At 45.5% G+C, this 20,214-nt stretch overlaps 1 protein-coding gene across 2 annotated transcripts in view; it reads right to left on the reverse strand.

Annotated features, from left to right (window-relative positions):
- Window positions 1–1,340: 1,340 nt before the first annotated feature.
- Window positions 1,341–20,214, reverse strand: part of LOC144937854 (collagen alpha-1(XI) chain-like) — a 165,442-nt gene continuing 146,568 nt past the window's right edge. For both annotated transcript variants that reach the window (XM_078865375.1, XM_078865374.1), the window contains 5 exons: window positions 15,430–15,679; window positions 14,766–14,878; window positions 14,493–14,561; window positions 12,278–12,511; window positions 1,341–3,947 (listed from right to left, as the gene is read on the reverse strand). In XM_078865375.1, coding sequence (XP_078721501.1) covers window positions 3,801–3,947; window positions 12,278–12,511; window positions 14,493–14,561; window positions 14,766–14,878; window positions 15,430–15,679 — 813 coding nt within the window. In that variant the 3' untranslated portion in view covers window positions 1,341–3,800. The remainder of the gene's footprint in view (window positions 3,948–12,277; window positions 12,512–14,492; window positions 14,562–14,765; window positions 14,879–15,429; window positions 15,680–20,214) is intronic.

Consider the following 20,214-nt stretch of genomic DNA (forward strand, 5'->3'; position numbering starts at 1 on the left):
AGCGTGCGATCACAGGGCTGTGGCCTCGCCTTGCTTTGTTTGGCGAGCACCCTTGTCAAGGGATAGAATTCCTCAGTGACGAGCAAAGACCCAGGAGACGTGAAACAACGGGCCAACGATAAATTTCGATTTAAAGCTTTCGTGACTGCAGGGATTCATCTTCTTGGTTCTTTCGGTAAAGTCACGTAGAAGGGAAATAATAAAATAATAAAAATAAAACATAATAAAATAATTCTCACGACGTTTCGGCCACAACGCAAGCTTGCGTTGTGGCCGAAACGTGTTTAATTTTTATTATTTCATTATTTCCCTTCTACGTGACTTTACCGAAAGAACCAAGAAGATGAACGGGCCAACGTTTTGGTGCAACGGTTTCAACCACGTGCCACCCTTGGCCCTTCGTCGGCACATTCACTGGAGGCGTGTAGAGAACCACCTCACAAAACAAACGTCTGAGAAACCCAGGTCTCTCGGCCAGAACAAATAAGATTTGAAGCGCACGCCACGGCCAACTAGGGAAGCCAAGACAAGCGCGCAGTGCATCTTTTTAATAATAATAATAAAATAAATGTTTCAAATCAATAGAGCAAGCACCGTGTTCATGATGAAAAATGCCAGCACTGCATCTTTTTACTTTTTTTTTCACACACCGCCGTTAAGGTTAAATTATATTATCGACTTGAAACTTATTTTTGTTGTTGTTGTTATTATTTTAGTTCCATCAGAAACCGCAGTAGCAGTAATACAATGTAAAATAACAAGTATTGTGATAGTAATTAAAATGGGTGGCTTTTTCTTTCCTTTGCTTTCTAATTGATGCAAAAAATAACCACGGTCTTTGAAAAAAAGCCAGGATTGATGCTATGCATGAAATATGTTCACTGCATATTATATTATCTTTGGTAAAGGTGCAGACCCCCGACTTCTTTCTCACGCCACTGCTGGTAGAAGGGACCAACGGAAGTGGGGAGCCGTCACGTGACCTTGTTATAGAGGGTGTTTTAGCCTACTCTACCATGCTGGCCAGAAATCTTGGAAGAGGTCGGAGTGCCCACACTTTACCCAGCCACAGTCAAACTGCCGATTTATACTGCCAGGTGGGCCAGAGGTGGTGGAGGATTTAATAAACTTGTGCCAATTGTTGCAACTGCCGTGCTGAGAGATCGAACTGAACCCGCGATCTCTAGATTGTCAGTCCAGTGCGCTGACTGTCAGACCACGGGCAGCATCCCCTCCTATTTTGGGTGACGTTAACAATACAATTCAAGCCATGAATGACATTTCAAACCTTTTTTTTTGCTTATGAGATGCATTAAAAGTATAGCGAGGATGGTTATAAATGTAAATTCCATTTTATTGGGTTCACAACTCCAAAAAGTCACAGATTACACGTATTGCTCACCTGACACCAACCAAACAAAAAAAATGGACCCCCTTTTAATCTCCAAAAGTGGAAGACAACTGCTTAAAGATGCTTAATCCGACTTTGCGAAACACGCCCGCTCGAGCATAACTTAGCACGTGCCACGTTGGAGCACGTTGTTCAGCCGGACGAAGGTGCGGGCGGCAGGGGGGGGGGAGGTACTCGGTGCTATTGTGGAATAGGGTCTGAGACCGTGCATCTCGAAGTATTCACGCACGTAGCTTTCCCCGCAACGGAAATTCGTCATCTCACCTCGTTCTCCAAAATCGCTATGAAATACTGTGGAGTGTAATTGAAACACCTCGGGTATCTTTGATAGAAGAAGGGTTTTATTTAAGTAGTTTGAATTTACTGATTTATAACGTGCTTACAAGAAACACTTGTTGCAGTGAAACATCGGTGATGGTGGTCTCACGTCGAAAGTCCAAACCAAAAAAGATATATTTTTTAATTTAAGATATTTGGCTTCATAAAGGATTAAGCATCTTTATGGGAAAACAATGTTTGTGGTTCTCAAAGTTTACATTGCGATGTTGCAAAAATACAGACATTTTACAGAATACCCTTTCCAAATCACGTCACATTTATATACCAGTAATAAAAAATGTAAAATGAAAAAAAAGACAAAAAATGGCAAAAACGGGGAAATGCATGCTAGGCGGCACAACAAAAAAATCAAAAGTGTTTATTAAAAACACATATTTTAAAAGCAAAAAATTGCATGCAGGTTTATGCAGCTCAGAATTAGACGAAATGAAACACTTTAAATATTAAGCATTACAGACTGCTGAGCACCATGATAATCAGTTGAACAGACAGCACCATCAAGTTTTATTTTTATGAGTTTAAAATACAATGCACAGTAAATATTAAAATGCGTATGATCAAGTAATTGCAGTGATATTATTATTATTCATATTCCAGCAAAGATACATGCATGTGCTTTGAACCCAGTGACCTGAGTTCGACTTCTGGCCATGGCTAACACTGGCAGCCAGGGTTATGGTAACCAGCCTAACCACACTGCACTGACCGGCATGGTGAAGTATGGTCAAACAACCCCCCTCCCCCCACCCCTCCCCTCCCCTGGACCAACAGTCAGTGGCGAGGATTTCATCCAACATTGGAAACGTAAATTACGACGTTATATTATATATATAGTTGCTGGATTATTGTGTAAAGGACTCTGTTCGGCCAATCCCTTAAATGGTATGTTAATCTTCTTACAGAAATTATATATCGTCTTTAAAATGCCATGCACACTAAACTGTGCTCTATAATACATCAGATCACCACATTGTGAGAAAAATATTAGTTTCACCCAGCTTGCATAGCAATAACTATTGTGCCATGTCAAACGATGCCTGCTTTATTGCAAAGCTCTCCCTCCAATCAGTTTTTATAGCTTTGTCATTCGGTTTCAAACTTGTGTAACAGCCGTTTAGATTACATTACAGATTATGTCTTTCAAAGTGTACTGAAGCGATATCTAAACTGCAATATCAGCTACTTTAAGAATAAAAGAAAAAAATCATTCCAGAAAAATGTGTACTCTATTAGGCTCGGACGCTTTAATAAAAATCGAATATTTCAGCGGTTCGATTGAACTGTGGCACTGACTATGTGGCCGTCATAGAGACCTTTAACGTTGGGGGGGGGGGAGGGGGGCTTTAACACAACGCAGCTTCCACATTGCTCAAATACTGCAACGCTTGCTCAACATCACATCCCACAGCTCATGGCCGAACAAACTGAAGCACCAACAAGTTTCACAGACCGAAAAAAAAACCAATGACCAGAACATTGTAATGTATTTCCAAACGTCACTATGACCATTCTCCTTCCTGCTTATGGCTAATATGCCGCCTTTTGGAGAGACACCAAAATCGTCACCTTTCAGGGAAGCTGTTCGTGATTCGGGATTTTATTTTAACTTTGGAATGTCAAAGGTAGGTCCATTTAACGTGCCCTAGCAATTTAGTTGAGCCTGATTTTAATTTTAAACATCTTTTGAAAAGAAAATATCACTCTGTGCTAATTCCAGCAACAAAACAGACGCGTGTCATGGGAACTGTTCACAGGATTTTTTTATATTTTTTTTATCAGAGCCACTATTTAATTCACTACAAAGAGCCCACAGTTGTGGTCAATCACTTGCGCTCACCGTTTTTTAATCTCTGAAACCGCCTCACCACGACACGACCTGTAGTGTAAATCCACAAGGCTGCTTCACCCCTTCGACCTCGAGAGATGACAGCGCACAACGACATTTTATATTTGCTCGTTAGTTTTTTGTTTTTTTTGGAATCTTTCTGTCGCTGGTGGGTCAACAGTTCAGTGTGTTCGGCGCTTGCTAAGGAGCAGGTGGGTGGGTCACTCAGCCCTTGAAGCAGACTGGGCCCACCTCGAAGCCAAACTTCTGGTTGGGATCCCCAAAGTCACTCACCAGGACGTCCACAATTGGCATCTGTTGCACCTTGTGCGTGTGCATTTCAAGTACGGTCTTCTCGTAACCTCTCCTCATCTGGAAAAAAGAGAAGAAAAACCGTCAGTTAAGTTTCATTTAGAATGTTTGAGGTTTTCGCAGCCACTTGCAATGTGAGCGTGGTCTTCTGGGTTAGGCCGTGTGTGGCACGTGTCTTCCTTAAGTACGGTGCGAAAGAAGTTCAACATACATACATGCAAGCCTTCATCACGCACTACTGCACGCACCTTCTGGAAGATGGAAGATGTCCGCAGTAGTGCAAGGTAAACGGCTCTAAGAGAATACATTTTTTTGTAAAATCCACATGCTCCAGCATACTTTTCTACCATGATAAATGGTGATTGTGGGGTTGTGAAGATGCATTGAGTCGTTGCTTGATATCGATTCTCAGGCTCGCGATAAAATTGTCAAATCACGTGCGGTAGAATACACATTTTATTTAATTAGTATTTGTCGAATCTGAGAGTTAGTGACAGCTTGGAGATGCATTCATCCAGCAGTGGATAGTTCGTGGCCGATGACGATGATCACATGTTTTACGTAATGGGCTCACGTTACCCCTGCAGCAACTGGAGGCGCTACCATTCACAACAATGCAAGGCATCTTCTTGGTTCTTTCGGTAAAGTCACGTAGAAGGGAAGTAATAAAATAATAAAAATAAAACATAATACAATTATTCTCACGACGTTTCGGCCACAACGCAAGCAGCCGTCCTCAGGTGAAAACCAGGTCCGTCGAGGCGACAGCGTCTGAATTCAGACTCTGTCGCCTCGACGGATCTGGAGTCTGAATTCAGACTCTGTCGCCTCGACGGACCTGGTTTTCACCTGAGGACGGCTGCTTGCGTTGTGGCCGAAACGTCGTGAGAATAATTTTATTATGTTTTATTTTTATTATTTTATTACTTCCCTTCTACGTGACTTTACCGAAAGAACCAAGAAGATGAATCCCTGCAGTCACGAAAGCTTTAAATCAAAATTTAATGCAAGGCATACGATGCTTGGAGCAAAGCGCGACATTGAATCGTGACTTTTCATCGAACGCTGGGAAGAAGAAAGTCATTGATACACCACTAGTTGCGTGCGTACCAGCAAGGCCCATGTGCTTTGTTGTACACCTTTACACACAGTACCTCAGTTTAGCTTAAAATAAATACATAAATAAATGGGTTGCTTATAATGACAAGTGTAAGTTTTATAGAAAATCTTTACACAAGGTAGCTTCATTGTGCTGTATTGCATTCCATTGTGTCTATTTGTGTCCCGAAAGCACCCTAATTTATAGGTTGGTCCCTTTTGCCAAAGCAGAGATGTATAACCGCACAGCCTCGTAAGCCATTCTTAAAGCATCACGTGATTTTAATGTGACCGCAAACAGAGCCAGCAAAAGGGTTGCACGTGGTATCACAAGGCAATGTGAGATATTTAAAGCAATTTTTTGAGGCTGATGGTGATCATGCAAAAACTGTGAAATATAATGTTACTTTCTGTTCTTTCCTGCCAGCCTCATGGGAACGGTGATGCGGAGGTTAGCGAATTGCACTATGAATTAGGCGGCCTGATTTAATTCCGCACCACGGACAACATCAATGCCGAGAGATGTCTGCACCAGCCTGGGAGAACCCTCTCCTTCACAAACCCGCACTGGCCAGCGTGGCCGGCACAGGGAAGGCCTTCATCCAGCAGTGGATTTGTTCTAAATATTGTATTTATTTATTATTTAACGGTTATGCATCATTCACGTGTGTGGGGGAATGCAGCATTGTCGTTTATATTATTTGCGTAAACATCTGATAGATAACCATTTCTAATACTGAACCGATGCTCAATCTGACACATATATCGAAATAAATTTCCCTCTATTATTAGTTACTGTCTCTGTTGTTAATGCTGCATTAGACCAGCGACTGAGACATTTGCATGTCAGACAGACATTCCACGTTACATTGTGTTGGGATTAAATCTTCTCAGCAACTATTATAATGAACAGCTCTAAAATAATGGCAATACAATTCGTATTTATACTACACATTACTGCAACTGCACCTAAGAGACGCTGCACAGAAGCAGTGGGGATGATTTTGTTTCATAATTGTTTGTGGTAGAGACAGAGGCAGTCGGTCATAGGTAGATGTGTCAAAAAAACGTCTTGAGTGTGGATTTGAACAATGGGCAGGTAATTGATGGCTGTCGATCGCGGGTGAAGGAAAGTTCTCGACTGTCGGGGGCAGCATAAGGGGAATGAGAATCAACTATTATCGTAGCTGTTTCTGCATCGGGGCAATACATATTGTGTCTTTGCGAGACCACGCGTTGCTTTCTTCAGCTCTCTCCCTGCTGCTGCCACCACTCAAATGCAATCATTGTTGAGACACATTTACCAATTATTTTTATTTTCATTTAACAAACCGTCCCGCCGCCTCCGCCCCCCTCCGTGTGCCATCTGTGGGTCCCCTGCAGGGCGCTGCGATAATTTTTAATTCAGGGTACAAGTTGTGCTAGCGGACCACGTCTCTGTCCGCCGCGATACAACTGCTCCATGGGCAGGGATGAAGAGGGGGGGGGGGGGGAAACGATGTGCAGCGCCGCGTAATTTTATGCGTTCCATTATTCAGTGGCTTGCAGGTGAATGAATTAAATTAGTAAAAAGGGCAGAGGGATGGGAAAAAAATGGAAGGTGATTGTTAATGTGAAATAAAAAATAAATAAAGATGTGGGGAGTCGGGCAAACGGTAAAGGGGGGCGGGGGGGAAGCGTTGCACAAAAGAGTGCCTGACAGCTGGCAAGCCAGATATGTCATTAAATCATAATCAAGTTTACAGTACCCCACGCTGTTAGACTAAAAAACACCGTGCCGATATTGGAAAGAGGCACATTAATAAAAGCGTCGACTTAAAAGCATCACGCAACTGCAAAGGCCTCTGACTGTGATAAGAGGGTTCAATGGCTTTCCTCCCACTCTCCCCTCCTTGATTTGTCCCACACTCCGGTACGGGGCCGAAGATCCCACTCAGATTCTTTAGGCAATCAGTGGCGACGTGCAACCTTTGCCACGTTGAAATGCCCTCTCATGCCCGACCGCAAGGCAAAGTGCGCGCCTGCGTTGCCAGTTTATGATCGACACGAGCTTGCGCGAAGGAGCTGGCCGTCAATGCCTGCTCACATCCGACGAGTGAACGCACAAGTGCAGTATCTGACGATGAAATCGCTGTATCTGGAGGTTGACCTCCTTCCTCGCAGGAATGAAACAGGGGGTGGGGGGGGGTGAAAGAATTAATGCACAAGTGCAGTATTTGACGATGAAACAGCTGTATCTGGAGGTTGACCTCATTCCTCGCAGGGAATAAAACAGGGGGTGGGGGGGAAATGAATGAAAGCACACATACAATATCTAACGATGAAATCGCTGTATCTGGACGTTGACCTCCTTCCTCGCAGGAATGAAACGGGAAAAAAAATGTAACCGCAGGTGTGACTGAAAATCGTTTGTATGTTTCAAAAATAAGAATGCATATTCATAGAGTGTAGCTTGTTTTTTAACTTTCACTTTGCCCGCTTCTGGGGCTAATTTACCAAAAAAACGTGCTAATTATATGAACGGGCTAATTACAGTAATATCACCGGTTTATGTTGGTGCACAACCACTTTGTTGACGCGGACAGCAATGAATGAATGCCCCACGACGATGAATGCCAATGCGATGATATTCCGCGGTTGTGAGCTGGCGCGAAAATAAGTGTACCTGCTGTGCATACGAAGAGGGTGATTAAGCAGTGGATAAGTTGTGGTGTTCCTTAAGCTGTGATTATATTTCCGTGAGGATTGTGAGTTATTGTGGCATTTGGAAAGCGAATGGTTTACGCGCCACTTGGCACGGGGAAAAATAAAGGGGGCGCCACGGTGGAAGGATGTTAACTACCTCGGCATGTATACAAGAGGTCGTGGGTTCGATCCCGACCCAGACGCCTGTCTATTCGGAGTTTGTCATTTTCTCCCCATGGTCGCATGGATTTTACTCCGGGTCCTCCGGTTTGTCCCTCCACATTTAGAAACGTGCGTTTTGAGTATTTGGCTGCAATACATTTCCACGCGATAAACCACGTTGTTGAGCTATCATTTGTGGCCAGGTCGCTTCTGAAAAAAGAGCTGCGTAGCTCAGTGGGCCATACCTAGTAAAGTAAAATAAAACAATAAAAATGAGTAAGAAAAAAATAAAATAAAAAATAAGAGGTCACATCAGAGAGTACATTGCAAGACCAAGAGTGGTTGGCAGGATGCCTCAGAGGTCAGAGTACACAGCCAGTACTTTGGTGAGATCCTGCCTAAAAAAACACATGGGCAGCCCTCTATGACTCAACGAGGTACTCAAGTGCAGCAGGTTAATGGTCTCATCCCGGTCACCAACGACATGAAAATGTGAAGGGGGAGGGGGATGAGTTTGACTGCCACGTGATAAACATGTGGCAGTGTGTGTGGGTGTGTGGCAAAGTGTGGGTCACTTGAAGGGGTTTTGGAAGCAGTTGCATACAAATCCACATTTCTGGGCTGTTCTCTCACACTTGCGGTGACGGTAATGATACAAGTATTTTACTTTTGTCACTTAATTTTCAAAAAGTGCCAAGCTGCAACGTTGTTTTTGTTTTTCCACCACAAGCAAGGTGCTCACAAAGCACCGACTCACCCCGCCCTCTAATCCCGCTCAGCTGCAGTCGTCGTGATTTTTTGGTTGACCTCAAGCGAGGTGGTGTTAGCGCACGCGAAGCTGTGCCAGGCTCAGGCGAAGCCAAGGACTGACAGACGACACGTGGATTGCTTTGCTGGCACCGTAGTCAAGGTAGAGAGGGGAGGTCGGAACAAGTTGTATTTGGCTGGTCAACAAAAATTATTTTTTTTCTGGCCTGGACTTTTGCAGCTGTTCTAGACTAATTTCAGGGTGCTGATTCATTTTTATGCTATCGGCATACCCCATTTTCATTGATTTTAACCGAAATGAACTCCGTCACTTATGATTGCAAGTTGTTGCGAGTCAGTGACTGCTTTAGTGTTAAAATATGGTGCTGTATTTTTAGGATAGTGTGTTTATAATATCATTTTATGTAGATATCCACATTTATTTTATATTTTCTTATGCAGTTTTTATTGAAAATGCAATATTTGATATCTCAAAAACCTGATGTGATAGACAAAAACTGATGCCAGATTTGGAATCAGCACCCCAAAATTACCTTAAAACCTTTGGAATACCTTATGCCAGAAAAAGTGTGTTGACCAGTGTTATGAAACGAGATAGCAGCGTGCTCCTCTCAGCGATGCTTAGCGGGGCTGGCAGGGGAGGTTCATTTTAAGTGGCATGCTGCGCCTCGAACTTAAGCAAAGGACACTGGTGTCGCACCCTACATCTCACCTACAACTTTACATATGCTCATGTACACGCAACTCTTTGTCAATGCACGGCAGGATGAATGTGTCGCCATGTCTTGTCAATCACGGGGGGTTGTTTGAACATACTTCACCACGCTCGTCAGCGTGGGTTGAAGGTTGGGAGTGGTGGAGGGGGGGGGGGCAGGACTGGTTCAAATATCACCCTGCACTGATTTTAGCCATGGTCTGGAATCGAACTTGGAACTCGGGCCGCCGGGTCCGTGCCGCTGTGCGCTAACCACCGCACCAACACTTGCATTCCCTCTCCGCAATTAATCCCTCCGATAGCCTAACTCCCAGGAACAATGCGACGGAGCGTGTGCTCTTGACGGCACGAGTGGAGCGGCAATCAGCGGGCGTAAAACAAGCTGAATGAATTGTGCTCCGTAAGTGCATTCGCAACGGCGCATAAACCCGCTACGCAAATTAATTGGCTGCAAATTGTTAAGTGCTTGCTATCCACGCGCGTGTGGCCCGGCAACCGATGGCCCACTACGGCCAGCCGGGCCCGTCCCCAGGTGAGGCGACGCACACGTGGTCTACGTCCCGCTCGCTGTAAGGATCGACGAGGGGAGTGAGGGTGGGTTTGGAGGGGGGGGGTGGCGGGGAGTGGTGTGGCCCTCTGAGATCGTACGTGTTTTGTTGTTTCGAATGAGCCAGTTATTTGCCCTACGTCTGAGTGATATCCCAAGATATGTTAATTTGCGGCTATCCTGATGCTGGTAAGCAGTAAAGGCCCAAGCTGTGGAAAGTGCGGCCGGTGCTTGCCCACGTGGCAAGCACCGGCACTTGTCCCTGCCATAGGAATGTAGAAATTACACCATTGGCTCATTGCTGCGAACGGGAAATGCACTCTGCCTATGGTAAATTTAACATATATAATGGGAGTACAGCACACATTTTTTCAGATTTTTGTAATCTTTCTATTTTTTCATCCCGATTGCGCAAACGGTATCATAGCATGAGACGGAGTATTCGTTTGGATACCTGCCAGAGCAGTGTAACCCTGTTGCTCCACGGCAAACCATCGCTGAAACGGATATCACAGAGACACCTCTGATGAGATCCCATCAAGTGACCTCTGGTCCACATGTAGCAGAGGATGTCACTTTCCCAACAGCCCTGCCACAGGGAGTAATGTTTGTCACGTGACAGTGAAAGTGATATTTCATTATTCTTTGGTTCTTTCGGTAAAGTCACGTATGTAGAAAAAATAATAGATAGTTTCGATCGCCACACAAGCAATCGTTTTCAGGTGGGATAGTATGGATTCCTGCAGTTACGAAAGCTTCAAATCAAGATTGATACATAATTTTTTGGAGCTGGAACTTTAGCCAAATTAGATCCTGAACCAATTTGAAGGGATGTTGTTTTGATTGTTTGTTTTGTGTGCAGCCATTGGCGACTGGGCTGAGACCTTCAAACTCACTGCGATGGAGAATCTCCGGTTTGTGGATTTACTTTGAGGCGAACTTGAAACCATGCACAACCATGAGCAACAGACTCTTATTCTGCACCCCGCCCCCTTGACAATGATGGAATGCTTTTCTCAGTGCCTTGGGACTGAGAAAAGAACTGGGCCAAAACCATGTTTATTTATTAAACCTCAGGGGCTTACCAAATAATACCTATGTGTAAATAAATATCCGATTAAAATACATGAGCATCGCTGTTTAGTGGTTAGCGCACTGCTCCGTGAATGTGGCGAACCTGAGTTCGTTTCTTGACCATGATTAACCTTAAGTGATTATCTGAATGGGTCCCCTGACTGACTAATAATGACCAGCATGGTGAAGTGTGGTTGAACAAACCCCACAACTGACACAGGATAGGAGAATCCTCGTCCAGCAGTGGATTGCCAACGGCTAAAATGTATTGTATATATATGAGGAATATCCCTTTAAAACTAGGCTCGGAAAATGTTTATGCATGAGTCTTTACGGCCATTCCCTTTGGCAAAAAAATAACTACCGTTGATTCTGAATTCAATGCAATGCATTTTATGGATATTCCCTATTTTATTTTATCATCATTTTATTATCGTACTCTTTCGCATTAAGCAGTTTTACAGTATTTGCCTTCGTGGTTTTATATCCAATACACTTTCTCTTGTATGGCATGTCTGGTGTAATACACAGACACATGTAAACTTCTTTCTGGTGGTGTGTACGTTGAGAACCCGCGTTGTAAATTACGCGTTGGTAATAAAGGTGATGGTGATGATGCTGTTGGCGATGGCCTTTCTCAATTTAGGCTGCGGGTGAGTGGGCCGATAACTTGGGCAGAATCGATGTCATGCCACTTCCCTATTTGTGTTAATGTCGGTTGTGCATTGAGACTATCATTGTCAAGAGAGATTTATAAATGAAAGCCGACAATGACCCTTTGCATCGCTATATATTTTTGTTCGTATGTGGAAACACAGAAATGACTTGGTGCTTCTTTCAGTCTTAGTCAACCCAGAATGTCTGAGTCTGCCCTGTGACCTCCTACCAGCAAGCCTAGACACTTAACATAGCTTCAAAGCGAACCTAGCCTGGCACGAGTGGCGTTACTTAATGGCGGATGGAGGATGCTGTCGTTGTTGTTGGCAGGGTGGGCAGAATTCTTCGCACGGATCTCCCCTATTTATGTTTCTATTGAATGCATTTTGATGTTGATACCTGCTTTTACTCATTTACCCAATCGTGATTACACATAGCCGAGACTATATGTGCCCGTGAAACGTCTCGCCTTAGTGATATCCCTGCTCTATAAGAATGGCGCGAATACCAAACGTACAACATTATTATTGCGATTATTATTACCAATTTTTCTTTTTCAAGGTGACAATGACAACCATGAAGACCTTTGTAAATTTACGTTGCCCACACGCGGCTGAGTGAGTTCACAGAGTGGACGGGCGGGCGGGCGGGCAGTGTGACCACGCACTCGGGCCGGTGGCTTACCGAGCACCCGTCGTAAAGTGCGCGGATGTGCGGCGATCCGCCCCGCTCCATCTCCTGCTCGTTCGCTCCCATGAAGCGCAGCGCACGGGCGTAGCTGCCCTCTGCCTCGTCCAGCCAGCCCACCGAGTGGTGGCAGTTGTACGTGAAGTTCTGGCGCGCCGCCGAGCTCAGCAGCCGCAGGAAGGTCATCTGCACTGTGCCGATCCCCTGCCCGTCCAGGTCGACGTAGGAGAACTGCGGACGAGAGACGGTTACACGGGACACACGGCGGCACGCGGGCGCGCTGCTCGGTGTGCCTGCGACCTGCGACCTTTATACGCCGCCGCTGTCTGACGGTCAGCGCACTGGACTCGCGATCCTGAGGTCGCCTGTACGTTGAACTTCTTTCGCACCGTACTTAGCCAACCGTGCTAACTAGAGGATGGTTTTCTTAATTGCCCGCCGCCTCTTTCCACCCAGCGGTGTGAATGGCTTCACTGCGATTGAGTCGATGGGCGGGTCGCCGCGTGTGGTGGGGTAACGTGTGTGTACTCCCACCTCCTCCGTGATGTCTAGCTGGCGTGGAAGAGTAGGCCTGCGGAGAGATCCCTTGCAAGCTCTCCAGAGCTCCATCTATCAGAGGCCCTGCCACCATCAGCAGTGGTGGTGTTTGCAAGAATTTCCATGGCTGCGCCTTTGCTTACACATGAAGCGTATGTAAATCGGCACAAGGCCTCTCTGATGCAGTGTGGCTATCAAATGGAGACGTCGTGGGATAGTGCAGCGGACAGGAGTTTTACACGTTTCTTGAATTTGGCAAGGCTGCGGGAACTTTGGAAAAGAGACGGCGGGAGGGAGTTTTGTTGGAAGTGGAGCAGTGCAATTAAAGGGGACGAGGAGCATAGCCTGTAACACGGTGATTGAAACGGGCAAATATTCGATATTCTTTATTAAACCGGAATAAACCCTTGAGACTCGCATCTTATTTACAACTGGATGCTGGGTAAGATGACAGCAATATGTCAGTTCTGCGTAAAATGTACAGCAAACATAACAAGACACTATTGCACATCAGAGTAATCCATCATTCTATAAATTAGTAATTTAATACGTTAAAATACAATACATTTTAAAAAAAAATGCATAGGATGGTATACTATAATATAATGTGACTACTGTTTTAAAATGAAGTACACACAACGAATGTATGTGATGGAATGGATACACTTTGATGCTTGTAAAAATATACCCTTTGAACTAAACATTAATAACATCAGACCCCCAGGCCGACCCAGGACATGCTGGCGGGACGCTCGGCTAGCCTGGGAACGCCTGGGAATTCCCCAGGAAGAGCCAAAGTCTGTGTATAGCAGTGTATAGTGTAGTGTGTATAGTAGTGTATAGTAGTGTAGTGTATAATAGTGTCGTGTATAGTAGTGTAGAGAAGTGTATAGTGTAGTGTACAGTGTATCGTAGTGTATAGTGGTGTAGTGTATAGCAGTGTACAGTGTACAATAGTGTAGTGTATAGTGTATAATATATGTAATGTATAGTAGTGGAGTGCTAGAGTCTGTCGCCAGGGAAGGCGAGGTCTGGACCGCCATTACTCAACATGCTGCTGCCGCGACCCTCACCAGGACAAGTGGATTGAGAAACGAACGCACGAACGAACATCAGCTGCCTCAATTCTGTCTCAAATTGGGACCTACAGTGGCTTAGAAGATGGAAAACGGCGGTGCACTTGTAAAGAGTGCACTGCATCACGAGGCCTGTGACCCTGGGATTTGATTCCCAGTCACCGATTATGGTACGGTTAAATATGCTCGCAGTATTAACCGGGGCGGCCGGGAACTCGAACCGCGATCTTCTGCAACAAGCAGCAAACACGCTTCTGCCCGTCCCATGTCAGTTCTCCGTAACTCGCTGACGCTGTACCCCTGACAAGGAATTCTGTGAAAAAAAGCTTCCACAGCCTATGGGATTGCCTCCTTCAAATCTCAATAAATATTATGATTATCTGCCTGTTCATTTTTATTGGAAACCTCATGCAGCTTACAATTAACTTATCCGGTACAATGTCACATATCCAATCGTTAAATATCCTCCCTCACAAATTAACTGCCCGCACACCTAGTGCAGCATTCGCGTGTCCGGTGTAAGTAATTTTCTGTTGATGTTCACAAATCCAAATAAATATTCTGATTCCGAGCCGGCTGTTGTGGCTTGCTTCTCTCACCTGCTTGCCGCGTTTGTATTCGCTGTACCAGGTCCCCGGCGTCTCCTTGGACCAGGCCGATAATCGGGCCTGTAAGAACAACACGTGACAAAGGCAGAGGTTGTTGAACTCCTTCCTGCGTTCAAGTCGCAGACCCCTTAAATTAACTGTCTAATTTTTCTGGTCAACCGCGGTGAAGAATTGGATTTTGTTGCTGCTGCTGCTGTTGTTGTTGTTGACATTCCCCTGGGATGTTATGGGATGGCTTCTAGGAGTTAAGCACTGCTGACTCACCCCCTCTGATTTCTTGTCAGGGTAGATGCAGGTCTCTCCGCCGGCTGTGAAGTTGCAGTAAACGCGGAACGAGTCTGCACTGCAGCCCTGATTGGGGTCGATGTAGTATTCACCTGGTAAAAAAAACCCCACAGACATTTGATTCGCGAGTGAATTAGATTAACATAGGCCGTCTCAATCTTACTACCTTCCAGTACTGGCAGGATACATTTCATTGTGCGATAAAAAAAAAGTGAGACATTTACTCTCAAATCTTTCCATATGAATCAGACATGCAAATGCCGTGGGTCTGATTTAATATAAAAAAAAACATGGTTTAGATATAAAGAGCAAAGTTTTAGACGAGTGTGGGATGAAATCAAATACAATTAAATAACGCTCGTATCTGGGACACTTTTAGTTTTGATTTCAAGCCGACTTGGGAGACGGGCTAACGTCAAGCCTAATCTGTTTCGGCGAGATTACAAATGCACCGAGGTTAACGCTGCGGGAAGGAACTGGGAGGTGTTCATCGGCGCGTACATTGCACGTCTGCATTTGTGTACCGCGCGCGCTCGGTCACAGCCGATGGGGGAGATTCGGTTATGAATAATTGATGGGGCAGGGGAGGGCGGCAGTTTCGGGCTGCGAGGTGTGCTTTGCGTGATTGCACCGCGACCCCCACCATCGGGGAGGTCATGTTGGCTGAGCTGCAGGTCCTTGCAGGTGCGGCCCGGGCTACTCTGCGCGCCCGTCGGGTGCTTGATGAGCTCGATCTCCCGCTTGAGCGAGCTGATTGAGCCGAAGATCTCCTCCATGCCGTCCGGGTAGTCCACGGCGTTTTCCCCCTCGTCCGCCTGCATGCCGTCGATCTGCCGCCGGCTCTTCCGCGGCGTCTGCATCGGGAATGGCTGGATGACGTCGCCCGGAGGGCCCTGAAATAAATAAATGAATGCTGGTACGAAGGTCTCTCGGATCCATCGCCATCTCTTCGAGAGAAAGCAAATCATCAGCCATGCTCTATCCGCTCCTGGGTGAAGGCCTCGCCTAACTGTCGTGCCGTCTCTTGGATTCGACAAGTCTGAATAAATAAAAAATGTCTAGTCTACCGCGTGTGATGTGACAGTTGTGTCGCGAGCCTGAGAATCGATATCAAGCAACGACTCGATGCAACTTCACAACCCTACAGTCACAACTAATCGTACGTGTGTGTGTGTGTATGTATGTTGAACTTATTTCGCACTGTACGTAGCCAACCGTGATAATCGGGGGTGCCGGGGGAAGGACAACAAAAACAGTTCTAAAGAAATGAGTTTTCAATCTAGATAATTTAAAATTGCATAGCTCCAGTGATTTGCTAATAAAGTATGGGGGGGAAGGAGAGGAGGGGGGCGTGCCGGGGTTGGGGGGGGGGGGCAAGTGAGAGGACCGAAGTGTAAACATTTGGTATAAATCATGGACCGGCTTTCATTGCTCGAGCCTCCGTCCTCGTCTCGATTGACGTGAGAATACAGAGCTGAGTGCACAAGCGCGATGCTGTGCCCTGCCCTGGCAGAGTCGGCAGCTGGAAGGACACTCGTGGCCCAAGGGGCGGACAGCACACAAGAAAACCTATTTATCTCCTTCAGAATCAGAACTGATTCGTATTCATACCGGAGGAATCCGATGAGCTGTAAAGCTCTTTTTCACAGATGTCCAGTGGGGCCGGGTAAGAATGTTACCACAACACACAGTACGAAGACGCGATAGGACTGCAAAGTACGAGAGGCAGCAGCACCGCGCGTCAAGAGGGAGCACGTGGGTTGTGCGTCCCACGTACGGGCACGGTTTGTGACATCCTATTTGCTCTTCTTGGTTCTTTCGGTAAAGTCAGACCTGTTCTCCACCTGAAGACGGCTGCTTGCGTTGTGGCCGAAACGTCGTGAGAATTATTTTATTATGTTTTATTTTTATAATTGTATTATTTTCCTTCTACGTGACTTTACCGAAAGAACCAAGAAGATGAATCCCTGCAGTCACGAAAGCTTTAAATCGAAATCCATCCTATTTGCTTTCAGGTTTCACCGTTGTGTCTTTACCCCCCCCCCCCCACTGCTACGGCATTGTTAGTCGATTGGTGGGTCACGTGCAGTGGGCGGGATGAAGTCTGGGTACCCCCCACTTTACTCGAGACACCTGGACAGTATGGAAGTGTAGGCCAAGTGTGGCACATTAGGAATGGACCACTCTTTCAATTATTTCCTCGTTGCTGCAAGAGAGTAAAGTGTGGTTTTGTACAAGTCCTGATGTGCTGTGCAGTACATCAATGCGCGTGTGTACACCAGCATGCCATAACTGAGTTGGGCCTGTGGGTGGCTGGCAGGGTTATTGATTAACCGGACTTGTACACCAGTCACGTGGTTAATGGCGACTCGGTTGAGGATTGCTGTGTGTGACACGTGCTGTTGCATTTTACAGATTTACCACAATGAATGTGTTTGCCCTCGATTTGGAGCACCTGCCCACTTTCTTCATTGCGAGTGTACAACACAAGTACCCTGCAGAGATGCTCGCTGGAGCGCCCTCTTACGGAAGGCCCCTTCCGCTAGCAGTGGCGTGAGCGGGCAATTGCAGGGGCTGCACCATCACCTCTGTTACCATCGTACTCATCGTGCCAATGCAGCACGGGCTTTTTTGCACACCGCTTGGCACGGAAAGTTGAACTGAATTGCGATGCTATTCAAACATTCATCCTCTCTCGAAAGGAGGAAGCCAACCCCCTGAATGTCATTGCTGCGGTGGTGAGGGCCAAAACAAATGATACTGAGAGGCAATGCCATGCTTTTTTTCTACTTTACGGAGGCTAAAGAATGTCCCGCGGAGCACCATCATTCGAATTAATGGGACTCGTTTAGCAGCGCAAATAAAGTGCACTCTATCGCTTGTCGTCTACGTTGTTCCCGCGATATCTTGCGCCCCCACGCAAATTTGCGTCGCGTCGAATTCACGCGCAGCGCTGGTTCTGCTGGGTTAAAAAAAAGGCGCTTGCCGAATTCCCTGAAGCCGAGCGAGAATTGGGGATTACACTTTTGTTTAGGTGGAGCGCCTACTGGGGTAGAAATGCAAGGCCCTCCCGGTGGCCCCGACATTCCCAGTGGCCTTGGGAATATCGATTTGTTGCTCATCAGAGGAGGAATAAAGAAAAGCACACCCTCAGCTGTGACACAGAAATGCAATTGCCTGCGGACATTTTTTTGAGTTATGAAGGCCGATTGGCAGAAATGTCAATTACGTTCCATTTCCCCGCGATTAGCATCACGCGTCGTGTGTTTGTGGCGAAAGGCCAAAGGGATTTCTAAAACGCCACTGCCGTCAGTTTTAATTACGTAATTTACATTTTTTTGGGGTGGGGGGGTGTGGTGTTCCTCCTGACAGTGTTGATGTTTACATTTGACTTAATAAGCCTGGGCCAAATTTGTTTTGTGTTGGCTGTGTTTTTTCTCTCTCCCGCGCCCCAGTGAAATGGCTATCTGGGCTAAACTTGTGCACGTAGGGTAATGCCATCAAGATGCGCACACCTGGGGCCCTGTTGGCCATGGGTTGCATCGAGCCAGTAAAATCGGTGGTGGCTGGATATCTCAGCGGCCAACGTGATTGCCATTGAGCCATTTTTTATTATATGGATTCCAAGGTTCAAACCTCACGGTAGTCTGATAACATCCTTGGGTTATTACCAGAGCGCCATTATCTACTATGTACGCCGCCACGGTGTAATGGTTAGCACACTGGGCTTGCAATCAGAAATCGTCAGTTCGATTTGATCTCCTGGCATGACAGCTGAAACTGCTCCCCGTGTGTCCTTCCCACAGCATACATGGATCCACCACAGTCAATCAACGGGTCGCGTACGGTGGGGTAAAGTGTTGGTACTCACACCTCTTCCAAGATGTCTGGCCACCATGGTAGAGTAGGCCAAACACTCTTTAGAGGGGCTCTCTACAACTCCCGCTAGTGGATGTCCTTCCGCTAGCAGTGACAAAACAAAGACATTGAAGCGCTGCACTTTTACCACTTATTATATCGACTACGACGTGGATATTCAACATCCATAATATATACATCTTGCAAAAATAGTATATTACGTGCCAGCTCCAACGCTGCAGCGTAAAATGTATTCCTTTCAAATGATGTGGATGGAGTGCATCGATGCTGCCAGATTACAGAAAGCCGACTTCATTGGCCCAGTTAGAAGGAGGTGGGAGCATTAATGCACGGGGTGAAATATGCACTGTAAACGTGATTGCTTCGGTTTAAAACAAATATGGAAAAAAAAGTTTTCAACTTTTCAACATTTTTCAGTTTGGCTAAAAGCGAAGCGAAAAAAAAATCCATCCTCATGCATTTGATTTGCTCTCGCCAGACACTCCATTTGTGTGGTGCATATCCATGCATTATAGAATTTCCACATCTGTGGCTGAACTGCGAAAATGACCTAGAGCAGCATAGTGCTAAATATATGGAGAGAAAAAAGTCAACTGATGCTAATTCTCATATTATCCGATGGAATGGACCTCGATTTGCACGTCTATGTTTTACATGCTTCCACGTAATATTGGTGATATTTAAGGCTTCATTTATTCGACAATTTGAGCAATACATTTTTCTTACAAAGCTCAAAGTTGGGAAATGAAAGCTTTATCAGCTTAATGAACTATGCGTAATTCCATTTATTATTTAGTTGGAGGAGGGAGGTTAACTTTTAAAGCGAGAGAGACCTAATTATCCATGCAAAAGGAAGGGGCATTTTATTATTTTAAAATAATTTTGCCGCCAGGAAATGTTTGATTTAATAAATGAGCCATGAACTCCGGTACACGCCAGCCTTCCTTTTTGAAAATTGGTGATACTCCAGAGAGAGTCTTTCAATATTTAAAGTTAACTTCACGTTATATATGTAAAATATTCTAAAAGCACCCGTAATTTTCACCAGCAAAGCAATAGATATAGAATAATTATCCTTGCAAGTGAGTGTGTTAATCACGAAGCTATGTGGCCACATGAGAGAAATTACAGCGCTTTGTCAAGCCGCGACTGATTGGTCAGCAGTTAAAATATATCAATTATACATACAAATTACCACTTTATATGTTTCTGCTTTGTACGTATTGCTTATATCCGATCATGATCACTAAATTTGTTTATATATTGAATACTAGTTGTGCTGGATGGTCATGGGTTATTTGACCTAATTTCACCATGCTGGTCATCGCAGGTTACTGAAAGGGTGAGTCGAGACCCAGCCAGGATTGATGTAGATATCTCTCACCGCTGATGTTAGTTGTGGCCAGGAATCAAACACGGGTTTGCTGGGTTCACAGTGCAATCCGCTAACCGCGGTGTCACCGCTCCGTCCAAGCTATGATTGTGAAATGTCAATGAAAAAATTTCACAGGCGCACATCCAAACTGTAGCCACAGATGCACAAAAATAA

The sequence above is a fragment of the Lampetra fluviatilis genome, chromosome 20, assembly GCF_964198595.1.
Source record: "Lampetra fluviatilis chromosome 20, kcLamFluv1.1, whole genome shotgun sequence".
Classification (NCBI taxonomy): domain Eukaryota; kingdom Metazoa; phylum Chordata; class Hyperoartia; order Petromyzontiformes; family Petromyzontidae; genus Lampetra; species Lampetra fluviatilis.